General features: G+C 39.4%; 1 protein-coding gene across 4 annotated transcripts in view; it reads left to right on the forward strand.

The window, feature by feature from the left end:
• Positions 1–16,517, forward strand: part of PLCB4 (phospholipase C beta 4) — a 234,272-nt gene extending 217,755 nt beyond the window's left edge. For all 4 annotated transcript variants that reach the window (XM_080407727.1, XM_080407726.1, XM_080407725.1 and 1 more), the window contains 6 exons: positions 2,619–2,794; positions 7,412–7,513; positions 9,249–9,306; positions 9,718–9,804; positions 11,912–11,948; positions 14,725–16,517. In XM_080407727.1, the coding sequence (XP_080263853.1) occupies positions 2,619–2,794; positions 7,412–7,513; positions 9,249–9,306; positions 9,718–9,804; positions 11,912–11,948; positions 14,725–14,813 (549 nt within the window). In that variant the 3' untranslated portion in view covers positions 14,814–16,517. The remainder of the gene's footprint in view (positions 1–2,618; positions 2,795–7,411; positions 7,514–9,248; positions 9,307–9,717; positions 9,805–11,911; positions 11,949–14,724) is intronic.
• Positions 16,518–18,797: the final 2,280 nt, after the last annotated feature.

An 18,797-nucleotide genomic window follows, 5' to 3' on the forward strand; every position in this document is an offset into this window, starting at 1 on the left:
CATTTGTTTCACTGGTTGGTGAGGTCACAATTCTTTTTACGCAAAGGTGGTTTTGCATTTCCTGTACAGCGTAAGTAGGATTTAAATAAAATCAAACTCTTCTTTTTGTTTACTAGAATGCCTGCCTGTCCTTTTACGGCAATGTAAAATGCTCTTACTGTGACTAGGAATCGGATCTAATGGTAATATCCCCTGCACTTTTTAATACTTCAAATTAGTCTGAAACCCAGTCGTAACTGGAAGAATGTATGGAAGAGCTGCACAGCAGCAAGCGGTGGAGGAGGATACTTGGCCAGCTCTGTCACAGTTCCCACTACAATTTTATGGTGTCTGAAGGGTGGCAGAGCCCAGTCAAAGCATTCTCTGCAGGAAGGCAATTTGAATCTCCAGTCTGTGTAAGGGTTGGTCTCTGTGCCAAGATGTGTGGTACACAGGTGTGATGTGCTGCTGGCTCTGCCTGCTTCCTGGGTCACATAATAGTACTTGTCTTTTTAAAATAGGAATACTTTCTGACATTCTGACCATAGATGTTTTCTGAGTTTGTGGTCCTTCTGCTGCTGTGATCCCAATTACACCCAGTTATTCAGGACTTTAGATCTACCTGTACCCCAAATCATGGATGAAGCCGACTCCATCAGGAAGCTCTGCATTGAAAATAAATAAATAAGGAGTGGGTTTTCCCACGAACTTCAGCTATGACTTTTATCTCCCCTGAAGTCCACTCTAGGTCTCCCTTGGGGCTGGTAGGCTAAGTGAGGTCACTGTTGAGAGGAGATTCATACAGCCTAACTGAAGCGTCTGGGTTCTTGAGGCCCAGTAGACATCAGAGACATCTCCATTTAGGTGTGATAAATCCTGCCTTGAAACTGCCCAACTTTTCGCATCGGCAACACAAGGAGCTTGGACTAAACTTGGTCATAACTTAAGTGCCTTAGGTGGGTGCCAGAGGTGAACTGGAGTGTCTGCCCCTCAACCTTTCAAAAACTTCATCTGAAAAATAAGTCTGTCTTCTTACCAACACCAGGCATTTATTTTGACCCATTTTAAAACTGAATCCTCCTGGTTTTCTGGCCTCAAAGGCAGTACTGCCTTAGGAACATCTTATTAAAATACTACTCCCACTAACTGCTCTGCATGCTTCAGCGTATTATCACTTCATAGCTGATAGGCTCTGGGTTGGTAGTGCACTTGCCCACACGCACAGAAATGAGCATGGCTCATGTTGCTGGGCGTACACTCACTCTTAAACACCCTGATGAATTAGGCCTATATTAGTCGTAGCGATCTCCTGCCTCAAAATGCCTCGGTTGTTTTCTGACAGAGCAGAAAACTCCAGGTAGCTCTGTCAGCTGCTTCTGCCTCCGATCGGATCTGTTTAGATATGGGATCACAATGTAGCTATAGTTAAATGTGAGTCTGGGTTTTGGATACTGATGGTCACCCTGATCTGTTACAAAATTACTCCTTTTTTTCTTGTTCTGTTAGGAGCCCAGCTTTATTGCACAACATGAGCTTTGTGTAGGAGGGCCTTCAGGAGCCGCTCCAGGGCAGAACGGAGACTGGGGCTGTTAAGGTCCCCTCTTCTCTTGCCACCATCAGTATCTGCGGGAGGGTCTGTTCCATGTTGTGCAGAGCCACATATGGGCCCACACCTAAAATACTGGCGTCAGTCATTTACTGAGCAATGTGGGGGCAATTTTTGATTTGAGGAATTAAGGTTTAGTTTTCATAGAGGATGACCCAGATGCTATTAGTTACCATAGTAGCAGTTGAAATTACTACCTGAAAATAGGTTTATTGTGAGGCGTGTTTTGTGTACCATTTATGGAAAAGTAGAATAGCTTGTCAAAATACCCAAAGATAATTATTAAAGGATAATAAAATATATTTTTCTATTAGCTTATTTTCAAAATCATTAAGTGCAATATATTATTACAATAACAACTCTGGTGATTTAGACTTCCTCATATTGTCTCTTGGGAACGTTCCAAAACTTAAATCTCATTATTCTTGTGAGTCTTAGGAGATAAGCAAGAGAAGAATACTTGTCAGATTCCCTGCTGACTTAATGAATATAAAACAAAGATACATAGCCTATCCTCAGATTCAGGTTGTATTAAATACAGGATTTCTCTGTAAACTGACTGTGTTTATAAAACTGTCTCCACAAAATCGAAGACTGTATTTAAGCCCTCAGAGAAATCCCACTCGCTAGGTTTTTTCGATTGTTAATTTCAGTGCTTTTAATACATTTATTTTTTTCTTGGCAACCAAAAATATGAAACCTTTTTATTATGAACTCAGTGTTAGAGAAGGTTTTAAAATAACAGTAGTACAGTCAAGAGCATAAATGCAGCTAATTTATTCAGGGCACTTTAGATAATACAGTCCTAATAGTAGGGGTTGGTTTACATCTGTTTTTGCAATCCATGGTAGTGTCCTCAGTGGCTTTGTTACTCTATGAAGCAAATTCATTTGTGTAATTTCATTTTTCACAGTTTAGCTGCATTCGTTGTAACCTTTTTTATGATTGTCTTTGCAACATCTTCAGCAGCAGTAATAGTTGATTTCCTAGCCTATCTGAGAACCTCTAGCAAAGCTGCTGTTACTCTCTACAGGTCAAAGAGATTGTGGCACAGCACACGAAAGAGTGGTCTGAGATGATCAATACACACAGTGCCGAAGAGCAAGAAATCCGTGATTTACACTTGAACCAACAGTGTGAACTACTGAAGAAGCTGCTGATTAACGTGCATGAACAACAAACTCAGCAGCTAAAATTTTCACATGACAGGTGAGCAGGGCAGTGCTGCCTGACAATGAGGACTTGGTTTATGTCTGCTTTCTATGTTTTAGTTTCTTGTGTTGATAGCTCCTGTACTGCTGTCAAAGATACTGGGCTGTATGCATGATAGCAGTGAAAGAAGTGATCATACAAGATTTAGATAGATGCAGGAACAGGCTGCTTAGCTGGCTTAGATAATTGGAACTTCATTAGAGGCAGCAGATGCGGTGAAGCAGTGGTAGTTTGCATCAGCTGTGGGTATGCTTAGACTTTACCCAGGAACTGCCATTCAAAGGCTGGAAATGGAAGTATCAGATATGGAAATACCCTTTGGAGCTGGTAGCAGTTGCGGACTCATATTTATTGCACTAGTAATTATAAGAAAGCTCCATGAAAAGTGAGATCATAAAAACAATGGGTAGCAGGATAAACTACATTAGACTGGTACATTATCTTCATGAAATATCCTGTCCTAATCACTGGCAATACAGAAGATACTGCATGACACTATTGTTGCTTTTTTAATTAACCATCCTGCCCATTTGAAATTAAATGAAATTAAATACACATCATACTCTCAGTGTTAAAAATGATAGTAAGTAGAGGAATATTTTTTTAATGCTGTGACCTATTATGCAAAGCAGCCTAAAAGCATATGAATGCAAAATGTGTGTACATACATACATATATATACATACATATATATATTCATAAGTAATTGTCTTCAGCATCTTTCACATTAAAAGTATGTGGGAAAATGAATAAATAAATCACATTTGAAGAGGGAATTGAAATGATTTTTGAAATTCCTGAGTAAAAAAATCCAGCTTATCTTTGCATCAGAGAGAACGCATGCTGGGACCTGCAAGCTTTCCATCCAACAGAGAATTGTCCCAGCAGAAGGCTTTTAGTGAGCTCATCTTTATGTTAATCTCTGTGTTAACCCATCTATTCAAGCTGTCCTGCAATACATACCCAGTCAAAACTGAAGTCCAGAAATTGTTAAATTATAATACAAATGCATCATGCAAAAGATAGTAGCCAGAGGAAGGTGCAATACTTGGTAATGTATCTGTAAATCATACCTGGCTGCATCAGCCAAGAGAAATCACATCACTTCTTTTTTTTTTTTGAGTGTGTCCCGTTTTCTATCCTATTTGAAATTCACTACAATGCTTAGAAGATAATCTACTAATATATAGCCTGGAAAGTAAGGTGGTTTTTTTCTTTTCCATACATACTGCCTTATTCTCTTAACTTGTGAAAGGCTGCCACTGTAGGCAGCTATTATATCTACAGTAGGGCAAAGTTTATATTTTTTTAAAAGCTTTTTCTCTCATCGTTTTTGTCTTTGGTTTAGAATTTCCGTGTATCTGTTTAAAGAGTCATATATAGTTTCTTGTAACTAGTTCTCGTATTCTTAGTAATGGATCTTGTTCTCTTACTAGAAATGATTTGTGTTTAGTCCATGTATTGTTCTATTTTCAGAGCTACTGAGAACCAGACCTAAAAATCTACATCCTGATAAATACTGAGAACTTTTTTCTTCTCAGCTATCGCAGTAGTTATAACCTTCAAAATTCTTTCTGCTTTATTCATTGTGATTCAGTGTGTTTCTTCTTATTTGGGAATTTTTATGTAACCCCTAAATGTGCAAAATGGGGACTTTCCTGTTTAAAACAAATTTAAGACTGTGTCTGAATCTGTGAATATTTCAGAAGAATTTGGAATGTGAAATATTGAAATGTGAATAATAATTCCCCAAAGAGACTTTACACTTAATAATTGATAAACTTTTTTTTTTAATAGAATATATTGTGTGTAGGTATAGATATGCATTTATCTGTATAGATGTATGTAACAGCCAAGAGACGACTCGGGTAACCATAGGGCAAAAAGGATCTGTCTGAGAGCAGCATGGGAGGTGGACCATGCTCTCATCATGCTGTTCTCACCGCTTCCCTGTCTGCGGGCTGAGGTAATGAGTTAGCTATCACAACAGAGGACACGGGGCTAGTGGGAAAGATCAGTAAGTTAAAATGATATAGTTATCTGCTGTAGGGTAGACATTTCCCTCCATGTGCAGTACAAAAAGCAATTACAGTTTGTGCTTTGAGCTCATTTAAAAACAAAGCAAAAGACAGCAGATAGATACTATTAAAAATCTGAAGCTTTATTGAAGTCTGAGGGTGCTGTGCCCCCTGCTTCCCCAGACTGGGTTAGCTTTACTGACTGGGATGTAGTAAGCTTGAAGCATTTCAGAAACTGGGGACATGAAGCTGTTCTTTGCAAGCATTATGTACTCCAGATAAAATAACATGAAAGAGAAAGAAAAATCATTTGTGGTGGTCGTTTTTTTTTTTTTTAAATAGAAGAAGAGATTTCTAGTCATTCAAACAATACTGGTGACACAACATGTTAATGCACTTTAATGGAATCTAAATATATGTATAAATTCCAAAGATAGACTGAGATGCTTAAAGATAAGTATCCCTTTAAAAGGCATGTTTGTATAAATGTCGGAGTCACAGTCAATGTGACACAGTAGGTGGTCAGCAGTTAAATCTTGCAGTTCATGTGCCAAGTTTTTCAGAATCCTTTTTTTTTTTTTTTTTTTCTTTACCATCCTGGCTTATCTACTACTTCCAGTTAACTGTGGCTACAGGCATCAGCACCACTCGGTGAGCCGGGGGATGTTCTGCAGGGGCCAGGCAGTTGGGCAGTGGACTGACCTTAGAACTTTGGCCTTGTCTGTAAGAAGTGCTGTTTTAGAAACAAGGAGCAATCCCTACAGTTGTTTCTGGATGATTTTAAAAGGAAGATAATGTTTTTCATTTCTTCTGTTAATAATACCTTTTACCCTTGGAAGCAGTGAAAACCCAACACACCCAGCAGGACCCCTCAGCAGTGCACCTCAGAGCTAGGTTATAGCTGGCAAAATAGGGAAACTGGTGCATCTTGATGTGTTGGCTCTTTCAGCCGTGTCCATGGCCAGCACCTCATTCTGAAATGATCGGTGATGCACAGGAGTCCTGTAATCCGCTTAACTTCTTTCACTCTAAAATTATATCTGATGCAAATATGCTAAATCATTTTGAACACCTACACTTTTTTCATATACTTGAGCACAGTAATAAAAAAAATAATTTCAGTACTGCTCTTAACTTAGCGTGCTTGAAAATTACTTCAAATTCAGTATAGAAAACAAAAGCTTTTATTTGGAGGAAGGACTGTTGGAATGAAATGTACTCCCAATGCAAGATTTTTTTAGAACCCAATCTAATTTTTGCTGTGATACCACCACTTCTGAATCTGTATTCAGGAAATGATTCACCTTATGAACTCTTGGAGGAAAAAAAAAAAAAGCACTGCATTTCTTTTGTAAAAATTTTAAACTATGGAGAATTGTAAGTCCTCATGCTACTTAATGATTAATGTCTTTTAGAGATGAAAGCAAGCTAAAAAAGATTCAACGACAACATTTCATTAAGCGCTCTGTTCTGTGCCACACTCCTGTGCATACAAAATACTTAGAATTTGGGGTTAATTAGTACGATAATTGTTTAGCACTCTAGTTGCTGTCCAGAAAAAGAGACTAAGGCACTGCCCTGGCTTGCGATGGGTAACTTTTAGACGCTCATGCACTACTGGGGATTTTACAATCCGTTATTTGCTGTCTAATTTCTGTATATAATTCCTGCTTAAATAAGCACTTAAGATGAAGAGCTGCAAGTGCTGGAATGCCAAGCAGGCAGAGAGCAAGAGCTAGCCTTCAGGGACAGCCCTTTGGAGCCTGGCTGGCTTACTCAGAGTGATGAAAAGCTGCCTGCTCACTCACAGTTCATAAGCTGTTTCTGAAGATCAGCATCTGTGCTGTTACTCCCAACAAAGAATCATGATCTTTTTTTTTTTTTCTTTTTAAAACAGCAGGATATTTATTTACTTATTTTTCTGGTTTTCTACTACACTGGCCGAAACACTGAAGAGGTTTTCTATCTCCAAAGGCAAACCACACGACTCAGGAGATCACCCCTGGAAGGTGATTGCCACCCTCCTGTTAAAGCTATCTGGTTTCACAGAAAAGGCTACAAGGTTCACTGAGCCAGAAGGAGAAACCGAACACAAGTTTGACCATGGTCTGAACTAAAGGGCGCTCTCCAGTCCCAAAGTAGAGGTCTTGAAAGGAAATCTGTCAGCTCATACCACAGCTAGCAAATATTATTTCTGTTCATATTGCAGTCATGTCCTGAGTGCGGTGCAGGTTTTGTAAATTTTCTGGCAGCTTTGAAAGACAAATTGCGTTTTCTAAATGGCTAATAGTAGCTTATACTCAGACAACTCTAATATACTAAGGAGAAAGGAGAGTTACGCACTTCCGTAACATTCGAAATATAAAAATGCTTTAAACTGATCTTTCCGGTTATATTCTCTTGAACAAATGGAGATTTCTGAATGTTTGCTCAAATCATGTAAAGCCTACCCAAAGGAAGACAATTTTTGTATGTTTTGTTCTTCTCTGTCAATGCTTCAAGGACAAAATTAACCACAGTGTAGAGTAGTGTCAAGAAACCATCCTCAACAACAATTGCATCTTAAGCATTAATGACTTTGTTTGGCTTTGCCTAGGGAAAGCAAGGAAATGCGTGCCAACCAGGCTAAAATATCTATGGAGAACAGCAAAGCCATAAGCCAAGACAAATCTATCAAGAATAAAGCTGAGAGAGAGAGGTAAGTATCAGATCTCGCTTCCTGAGAAGGGAAGAATGCTGTCAAAGGCTGACAGGTGAACTCATGGATTAATTCTATTAAAACCATGCTTGTATGCGTGGAAAGATTGTCTAATGATTGTGCTGAATATATTTTTAGATTACCATTTTGGGGAAAATGTTGCTTTTCTTGTATTTATTTTTTTAATAAATGTAATGCCTTAATCGGGGATATAAAAAAGTTCTTTATACTCATCAGCTGTGACTGACTGGTGTAGGTCTAATGACACTATTAAATCAAAACACATCTGTAAGGGTTTTAATGATTTTACTTAAAGTGCATAATATTGGTTTTGCTGTTGATTTTTAAATTAAATGAGGGCTATGCTGAAAAGGGAACCTGAGGTTTGGTTCTAGTTAGAGTTATAGTAACTGGAGAAGCAGCATCACTAAAAACACAGGAGGTGGTGCCAGTGAAAGGCTTTCTCCCTCATCTACTGATAACACAGAGGAGAGGTGGAACAGAAGAAAGGAGTGCTAAAACTGATGATAGTCAGCAGAGAGGGTGATGGAAGATAGGAATGAAGAAGCAGGAGATGTACTCCACAACAGGACCGGTGTTGCTACTCCACTCCTGCATCTCTCTTCCTTGTTATCTGGTGGCGTTGGAGACCTGGCCAGCATCCAGGCTCAGCAAAAAGGGAGCTGCTGCACTTGCAAAAGTGGGTTATTCACAGCACATTTGCGGGTGACAGTCTTAACTGACTTGAGAGACTTGGAGAGACACTTGCCAGTACTAGCTACTGGCACTTTTTGGAGGACTGATCTACATTATAGCTATATTGAGCTTCTTCTATTTATCCTAAAAGTTTCCAAAGAAATAGGTAAAAGCAGTCTATGTGATGGCATCTCATAAACCTTCAGGGTTTGCTCTTCACTTTGGGCCTGCTATCTGGCTCCTTCTTCCCTCTTTTACATTCCCTCCTTGGCACCAGGCTATTTTGGTTAAAAGGCTTGAACTCATACCCACTGATCTAAGTCCCTTGAATGTCACACACTGCCGGCTCATCAGGGAGGTGAGTTGTCAGAGCCCTTAGTAATGGCGTGCTTAGTTAATGTAAGACCTCCACTAATGACTGAGATAAATCTATTCCCAGATTGGAAAGCAGGCTGAATGTAGTTCTGGTTTTCAGGCTTTGCAATTAGTCTGATTCGGCTCTTTGAACTATTTTTGGTATGTTTCATGACAGGAATCTTAGGAAGAGACACTTTGCAGTTAGGTATTTTATGTAGATATTAATTGTATACTTTTTGCTTAAATAACAGCTTTAAGAGCCTTACAGCATTGGTAAGCTGTAACTTAAGATCATCAGATGATATTTCTGTCACCACTGTTAAGAGATGTAGCATTTTTATGTATCAAAATGAATTAACAGCAGAGTGCAGTAAAGGATGCACAGATTAATTTTTTTTTAAGTTCTGTCCACTACTCTTAAGTAATGGAAAAAGCAAACTTCATTCACAACAGTCTTGTCTTTTTTTTTTTTCCCAAGTCTTTAACCAGACTGTCAATGTATTTGGAAACCTTTTAATATAAAGGTGCATAGCGAGGAGAGTACAATTTGCCATTAGTCCCACGTGGTACAGATAATCAGAAACCTAAATATACCTTATGAGTTTGTAATCCTCTCTATTGCAGCTTTGGGGTTTCTTTTTTTTCATTGAGTGTTCATGGACAACATTTTGCATTTTTTTAGGCGAGTCAGAGAACTGAACAGCAGCAACACAAAAAAGTTCCTGGAAGAGAGAAAAAGGGTAACTATAACCTTGACAAAGTCACTGGACACTATTTCTGGATATTCATTTTTATTTATCTGTGTTGAGAATCCAGCTGTAGTAAACAAACAGATGTTTGTCTTTGTTTTTTGTTCCACATACTTGTAGTGTAAAAGATCTAACATCTATGTAAGAGGAAGATATTTTAAATTAACAAAATTCCTATTAATTGTTCTGTATTTGCTACTTTTCTGTAATATATCTAATATGTGTGCTATACGTATATTATATTAATAGCTTTTCTTAAGATTGGGTGATTTAATAGGCCTTGTGAAGTTTTTGCCATCCAAATGGGGCAAGACAGTGCATATATGTGTGTTTCAAGTAAGTTTTTAATTTGCTTGTTAATAATGTGTTAATTTCCCCCCTATTATTTCCCCTTGCTTACAGCTGGCAATGAAGCAGTCAAAGGAAATGGATCAGTTGAAAAAAGTTCAACTTGAGCATTTAGAAGTCTTGGAGAAGCAGAATGAGCAGGTATCTTATTTTAAAGGCTTAGAAGAAAAGCAAGCTAGTGAAAACAGTAACCAGAATCAGGCTGAGTAGTGCGCTTCTGAATGTAAGTCATTACCAAACTTGGGAAAATGACCTTGTTTGTCGACACTCACCTACTCAGGGAGTTAAAATGAAGAGGTGAGGAGACTTAAGTAACAATACAGAACCAGATTTTTTTCAGATAAACATGTGAAAGCTAGACTGAGTAGCCAGAGTCTGTCCTTTCAACTGTTCAGCCACATTGATACTTGTTAGCTAGATATGACAGTCATAAAAGGCCCAGCCTATCCATTTTAATTATTTCCAAAAAGTATCTCAAGCAAATATGTGTCCTTTATTTTGGAACTTAATTTCTAGTGCTGATTGAAAAATGGAAGTGGAACATTTACAGAGCATCTCTGAACTCTTAAGAGAAAGTTTGAACTGAATTCTAGAGATTTATAGTAGCATGGGGAGTTTTATCTGTATTAGTACACCCTTTCCTAATTAAAATACCTTATTATTTTCTGTTAGTTTATAAGCTTTTTTTTTCTTTTAATTGAAAAACTACTTGGCAAGGAAAGGAAAATTCTAATCTTATTTCTGGTAGAAGCAACAGTATGTTCTGAGCAGTTCCCTTGCCGAAGAGTTGAGCCAGCAGAGCTGTAATAATTGCATGGACTTGCAGTAGTGCACTTACACAAATGTAAACTGCAAGGGGAATATACCCAGCAGTTCAATGAGTGGAGAGCAAAGGGGTGCATTTAATACCCATTACTTTCAAGAGCTATGTACTTAATACTTTGTTTATTAAATGTTCAGAACTTGAACACTCTGGCAGGCATTACAGTGTGAACTAAAGCCATCTTGCAGAAGGGGAGGGAAGAAAAGAGTACGTGCAGATCGAGCATTTCCACTGTCAGGAGAGAGTCCTACAGCCCCAAAAGCTGCAGCCTGGTTAACCTCTAGGGAGGTGACAGCTTGTAGGGTCACAGGCAGTGGCTACCACCAAGCCCCAGCCACCATGGCTCTGTGTTCCTATTGCTCCACCTCCCTTCTGGACCACAACCAAAATTCCTGTTCTGTTTCCTCACTGGGTTTCTGTAGATGCCAGCATGAATGGACCTGTCAGTCAGCCTACTTCTGAGCAGTATCTGCACATAAACAAAAGGCAAGGGAGGCGGGTACCCCGGGGGAGGCAGCTGGGTTGCAGCAGATCTGTAGTGCCACTGTAGAGAGCGTGATGGAGAACTCACTGTAACTGTGCTAGCTGACAAAAAATGATGGGCTTGATCTAGAGATAGATGTCATTAGTGGTTTCTTTCCGTTGGCTTCAGAGGGCTTTGAATACATTTTTTAAAAACATAAGGACAAGAGGAAATTATTATAGTTGTGCTTTTGACCACTATGTGATAAACATGTTACGTATAAGGGATGGAGGTTTCTGGGAAATAAGTGCAAATTTAAAGGAGGCACCTCTTTCAGCAATTGGATACTTCCCTCACCTGGGGTTACGGCTTCCACTGCCGAGAGATGGTAGCAGTCTACACGAGGTTGCTCGTGCTCCCACTTCAGTGCAAAGATGAAATCAGCTTAAACCATCGGTTTAATGGAGTAGGATCATTCACATGCTGGTTAGCACTTTTGAGTGGGCATGTGGTGGCCTCCACCACAGGGGTAGCCCTTAACAGCTATTTAATTCACTCTAATTTGATCCATCAGAACATGTATTGTCATACCTGCTGTTTTGACTGCTTTGGTTTAGCCCCAAAAGTGCACCAGTGCAACCCCCTAGCTGGGTCTGGTTTCATTGTTGTATACATTGATGTGTGAAAGCTAGTTGGATCAAGATAAAGGTGGTATTCATTTGATGAGAATTTCAAAATGTGATTAAGCAAGAGAAGAAATTTTTTCATACAAATATACAATCTAGAAAAGTAGAATTCTGGGTGGAAACTGCCTTCAGTACAAACTGTTATGAATTTAAATTTGTTTTTGTTTATGTATGTTTTTCTTGCATTAATTTTTCAATCTCACTTCAGTTTTCATTCATTTAATTTGCTTCTTGTTGTATTACTCAATTTTGACATTATTATTTTTGTACAAACAGCTTTTGAAATCCTGTCATGCAGTGTCTCAAACACAAGGTAGGATGGATGTATAATAAGTGAGCTATTATTTCAGTGTGCTTTCCTTCTAAATTAAATCATTATCATTGGAGCCCTCCTCGTAAATGCAACCATTGGGAAGTACCATTGACATAGTGAACACAATGTTAATCTTGTTTGCACACAGATATTTGAGCCTGACACAATATTAACAGTATTTTGTGCTTCAGCATCTCAAATTCAGATGCGTATGAACAGTGATGTGCAGAGGAAATATTTAGAGATTAACTTGTATTGTACATTAGCTGTCGTTACTGAAAGATATGCTTAGAGTTCTTAACTGTGTCTGTGAGAAGTGTCTATTGATCTAAGAAAACTATTTTAGTGTTAGCATACATACGATTAACTGCTAATGCTGATAGTCAGACAAAGGGTATCCACATATATTAGTATGGTAACAAAATAAGTAATTCCATGCTAAGAATAGCGAAATACGGAATAGATAGCTAGAAATAGCTTTTTAGTGTCTAAAGAAGGGAGGCTTCCAGCACTTTAAAATACACTTCAAAATCCAACACATTACAAGGTACGGCAATTACATTTACTGTGTGGCTGTGCTGCTGTGGCTTCCTAAATAATCGTCACTCACCAGAAATCTCTGTTAACCCCTGTCTTACCAAGGGAAATAGTTGCATTAGGCTTGAACATCCAGTTGTACAGTATTGCCTGATCTGAATGACTTTCTTGAATTGATAACATCTTGCACCCCTGAGGCTGACAGCACCCGCTTCAATATTTATTTATAGACATATAATGGGGGGGAGGGAAGCATTAATTAAGCTAGGAAAAAATATTTGTATTCTTCTTTTACTGTCTGTGGTTCTTAGATCTCACTAGAGAGCAAGCATCTTGAAAGCAAGAGTCCATTAGCTGCCACTCACTTCATGAATTCACTTTAGCTTCAACACTGCCTTCCAGGAGGCTTGTCTTTGAGTGTTGTGCTTGTGTGTCCACGTCAGAATCCACTGTCTGAACCAGTCTCAGATGAGCAAAAACGGGTATCCTAGTCCTATGCTAATGTGTTCTTTGAAGCCAAGTTCGTGCTGAAACAATTCTGTACACCGTACATTGGCATGCAGAATATTTGTAGGACGCTGTGCCAGTAGTTAAGTTGCAAGCCTAAAACATGAAATGTGTGAGTCACTAAGAAACAACCACAGGGTTTTGTTTTATCTGGAATTTCATTTCACACACAGGCAAAATCCAGCCAACATTTCAGAAGAGGTTGTACATATTGATTTATTTATTATGTTTCCATATTTTCATGTTAAAATTATTTCTTCATTACTTTCAAGCTTTTAACTCATTTAAATGAAGAGCGTTGATTAATTTTTAATCATATTTATGACAGTTGCTTTGCTATTATCATAATTACTTTTTTCCCCAAGATGATGATGATGATTATGAAAGTACAGGGCTGCTAGATTTTTCAAGAAGGCATGTATATCACATCTGCACAAACCCACATTTACCTTGCAAAATGAATAGCTGTGCATCTCATTACTTTAGACCTACATCTGCCCATTTTTGCATATGCACATAGGTGACTCCTTAAGTAGGAGTTTGCATAGCAAAGTTCCTTGTCTAAGTAACATTTACAGCTTTGGGGGGAACATGTTAAATGAAGTCCAGTAACCATTCTTCCCTGCACAACAGATACAGAGCGGTTACACCAAAGGCAGTACTATCCTGGTTTGCCTGTTCCTAAACCTGTCCTAATCCTCCGGAGCTTGATTGTAAAGATAGATGGGTTAGCTTCCCGTCTGGGTCAACTTATTCAGAGTCGTTTGGGTTATGGATTTAAATACCTTCCCAGATTTAGAGACCTCAGAGAAAATAAAGAGATGCTGACTCCCAGTTCCTTTAAACTGCAGAGTTCAAAACCAAAGTGCAACTTCTCATCTGTGACTGAGCCACAGGAGGAGTGTGTGTGTGTGTGTGCGCGCACCTCTAAGAGAGAGGGAGAGGAAGGGAATTTGAAGTGTTCTCTAAGCAGGGGATTCCCAGGCCAGTTACCATTTATATACATCACTTTAACTCTGCTTGCAGAGCCTGAGGCAAGCAGAGTTCATAGCGAGGTCAGGCTTATGTTCATTGCTGTATTTTGCACAATGCATTTGGATACAGCTTCAGGTGGATTCAGTGTGTGTAATCCCATGGAGCATATAGCAGTAGTCTAAGCCTGAGGTGAAAAACACCACATCTGTAATCATAAAGATCTCCAGGTCTGATGGAGATTATTTTTAAAAAATTATTCTTTAAAAAATTATTACTTTAAAATCTTGCTTACTGCAAGGAAGATATTTTTGTCATTCATTGTCTTCATGATAAAACTAGTCCAGATCATAGATGAGCTCTCTAAACGTTTCAGGAAGTAACACATTCCAGTACTCACACAACAGCAGTGAAGCATACATTCCCAAAGACATCTTGTGTCAGGAGAAAGTCTCGGATTGGTATCTGCCTAGTTTTCTTCCCCCAAATAGGAGCTTCTGCATTTTACCATACACTTCTTCAGAAAGTTAACCCATGAGTCTTGGAATAGGATCAAAAAATACTGCCCAAGAATTTTTAGACATAAGAATTACATCGGATTTTGAAAACAGAATGACACTCGGGGGGGTAAACATAATGTTATTACATATACCTTCAGTGTGTTTTGCCTGTGTTTCACTCAGACACTGTCATATAAAATGTGCTTTATTTTGAACAAAAGGTCTAATGCAATGCTTCATGCGGTTATTTTGGATTGCAGGCAAAGGAGATGCAGCAGATGGTGAAGCTGGAAGCAGAGATGGATCGCAGGCCAGCAACAGTGGTCTAAAACCTCAACAAGCAAATTGAAGTTGGAGAACACAGCATCCTTAAAATGAGACAAATTTCAAAATAACATTGCTGAGGTTGAAGTGTGGGCTTGTTTTGTTTTGTTTTGCCAGGGGGTGTTTTTTTTTTTAATATAAGAAGTGTAGCTACGGACCACCAAGTCTTAAGATTTGCATTATTTCTTTTTTAACACTGGGCACTGAATTTCTTTTGTTGGATTTCCATAAGAGTCCCCTTTGTTCAGAAAAACACTAATGAGAAGATGAAGACAGTTTTTTAAACCCAGTCCTGTATTCCTTTCTGTATCTCAACAGGCAGCTTGCCTGCATCAGAATTACACAATCAGAGCCTTGAAACACAACAGATATTTTTAACATCATCTCAAATGGCAACAAAACTGTAGTCATGTTATTTACCATTTGTGTTCTCATGTGTGATATGTTGTGTAGAAACCTCATGCTGCCAGATGCTGACAAGCAACAACTCATCAGATGCTCAGTACCTGATGTCATTGAGCCCAGTGAACTGGATCTTCTGCTAAGTCACCGTAATAATCAGTATAGTAAGGAGTTGAGTTGGGGCAATTTAAAATCATATATCAAAGTATTTTTCAGGCAGTAGGCAGTTGAAAGTTAACTGTGTATATTCAGAAGTACAATATGTACAAAGTCATCAGCCAGCTTCATCAGCTGTAGCAGTAACTTGACAGGGTATTTCTGCAGTCCAATGATGTAATTCACAAGTGCCATATCAACTCTATCATGTCTGAAAGAAGCCGATATCCTGTAAAAGTTACTGCAGTGGTTAGCGTGAGGGAAATACAGTGTATCTGTGCCAAAACTGATCAGTGCTCTAAGGTTTTACATATTAGGCACTTTAAGAAAAGTTTACATCCTACATTGCTTGTATAGAAATAGCATTTTGATCCTGTTGCTGCAGAACCCAGATACAACAGTTCATTGTAACTTAAAGATTGTTTAAATGGCTTTTGGCAAAAAGTTTGTAACTGTGAAAATGTAAAAAGTATTTATACACTTCAGAATCACAACATTGTAGAAAATCACATACTTGTCGCCACGTGATAAAATTAGTAAACAGAAATGCTAAGAGTATGTTTGCATGTGATACAAATGCTACTAAGACTGTAATGCCTACTATATGACCACAGTCATTCTCCTAGCTGGTAAATACTGAATAAATGTATGGCACAGAATATTGTTTGATTAATTACAAAGACTTTTAGCATAACAAGGTCTCTATATATATGTGTGTATATTAATTACGTGGGCATTCTTGATACTTGTAGTAAAAGAAAAGTACATAACTAATTTAATTTTACACAGAAGTATTTATGCAGATTTTCAGAATTTCATATCAGGAATAACCTTTTTATGTCCATTAGATATAAAAACAATTTGCTAATGTGATAATTTGCATGTTTTGAGAGCTTGCTGTAGTTATATTGCAAAACAATGCATGTAAGCATTCCGCTTGGAATTTGTCCATGCTGCCAAATCAAAGATGACTGCATGGAAAACTGGTAGTTTAGAACAAATCAGATTCCTGATTTTAATGTACTAAGCACCAATTACTTTGTTGTATATGCTTGTACAAACAAATTCTACATATTCCTATAAACAAAATAAATGAAAAGAGATAATTATGTTCTTGTCAGTCCTGAGATGAAACTTTCAACTTCTCTAATAAAAACCTTAAAAATTCAAAGCCTTTAGTTTTGACTATAGTGAATGATAGTGCGGTGGTATTATAACTTGCATTACTTGCAGATTTTTAGTAAGTTGTATTTCCTGTAAAAATGTGCATAGTGTTAATGTATTGCTATCACAGCTTATTTAGTCAAAGGAGTCTTATTTCTTTTAAGTGATAGAAGAATTGTGCAGCATCAGTCCTCACAGCACTACAGAACTACCAGAGTACAGTGTAGCAGCACTACGCTGAGATGCAGCAACCAGAGTACAATATAGCAGCACTACCCTGAGAATGCAACCAGGAACACAGAGGTCAGTGAAGTCTTTAGGTGTTTAAGGCAGGATTTAGACAAACTGGTGATACCTATTCAGAATACCCATTCTGATGCCACTTAACCCCTGGAGGCATCTTCTGCTCCTTTCGATCATAATGTTTTAAAGACAGGTTGTGTACTGGGAACAGCTCTCCCTGCTCTCTAAGCATGGTTTGAGTGCTGGAGGGGGCTGGGAGCAGCAGTGTTTTCAGAGCGTGCCGGACAGGATCCGGCACCTCAGACAAGGCAGTGACTTATATATATATTTTTTTTTTAAATTAAAAACATCTAAAACACCGCTGGTGGAGACAGTGCTGTGAGCAGGAATTTTATGCTGTTGCCTACCACAGTGGTTTCTAGCCAGTAGAGATACAGAGGGAACTGGATGGTGAAGCATTGAACATTACTAGTTTTCTTAAGCTTGCTTACAGCCTGGCTGGAAACCACTGCCCTACCTGTTCAAGGAATAACTGGAAATGGAGGACCTGGGTTCAGCTCATGTCCCCCTCTGAGAAAAATCAAACCTGCCTGTCTTAATACCCAGGTGAGTAGCCTGTGCATAAGGGAATATGCTGGGTTTGGAAGGCTAGAAAATACTGTCCACAGCCTCCTTTTTGGTCTGTGTTCACTGCTCAGCCAGGAGCAAGACATTTATCAAGTCAGAGAGAAAATGTGCTTCTGTGAAACCACAGAGTGGGTAGTCTCAGCTTTCAGGCTCAGCTCCCAGAACTGTTATGTACTTAATCCATTGACGATTTAGCATAAAACGCAGACAGTTGTTTGAAATTAAGTGATTACTTTTGTTAGCAAAGCATTTTGAAATGCTGTTTAAGTAGTATTTGACTCAAAAATTATTTGAAGTTGGGCCGCTAATGTAATGAGGTGAGAATTTCCATTGAGATGAAATCGGCTAATCAATTTGAACATTGATATTGAGTTAAAGCAGTTTAAAATGTCATTCCCTACCGGGGTGATGGATTCCACTTCAGTGAAATTTCATCGATGGAAGTGGCAGACTTTCCCTCTCTGAATCTCTTCAGATAAATTCAGGGAAGCCGTGACACCCTGCCCTCCAGGCAGCGGGCTAACCTTTCACTTCCAGTAATTTGGGGATTGGTCATTAACTTCACTGTTTCCAGGTGGGTGTCTGTTAAACCCCTGCCCCAGCTGAGTGCAGTCAGACTGCATTGCCAGATACCCTCCGGGGATGATTTCTTTGCCAGACTCCACACGCTGTTGCCCACGGGCTGCCTGTGAAACCAGTGGCAGAGACACCCCAGAGCTGCTCGTCGGGAAAACCCGGCTCCCAGGGATGTGCTAGCGCTGGTCCCAGCATTGCAGCCCTGCTGCCGCCGCGCTGAGTGCTCTCTGCGAGGAGGCTGGTGGTAAGAGTTATTGCTGTCTGGGAGCTGGTGGGTAGCATGGAGAATTCAGCCTTCAGAGATACACGGGCAGTGTCCACAGCTGGGAGTAAGGGCAGGTTACAGGTGATCCAGTCTGTGACCATAAACTGACCCTGGTCACAGCATTTCAAGTCGGCTCCCTCAGGTGAGACCCTTCTGCTCTATCCAAGTTTGGGGGCTTTTTTTGGTGTTACGAAATCCTGGGCCTTTCCTGTTTTTTACCATGGAGAGCAGGATAAACACGGCTCTGTAGGCTGGAAGTGGGGACTGTCACTGAAGCTGAAGGCGCTTTTGTTGTGATGTGCAGCTGGCAGGTGCTGGGAGAGCACGGTTCTGTGCTGTGGGGCTCGGGGAGCTGGGGGTCAGGCTGGCCCGTGGCTCTAACACAGCTGCTCTCTCCCAGCTGCTCCCAGAGGTACCCTCCTACGCAGGCTCGATGCAGGGGCAGCTGCACAGAATCATAGATTTGTCTGAAGATTTAGAAGCTACCTAGAAACCTCAACAAACCTGGAAATTAAATAGGGGACTAGAGGAGGAAATGGAAGCCAGTTAAATACTGAGCTCATCAGCGAAAGAGAC

This window comes from Falco punctatus (genome assembly GCF_963210335.1).
Source record: "Falco punctatus genome assembly, chromosome: 12".
NCBI classification, from domain to species: Eukaryota; Metazoa; Chordata; class Aves; order Falconiformes; family Falconidae; genus Falco; species Falco punctatus.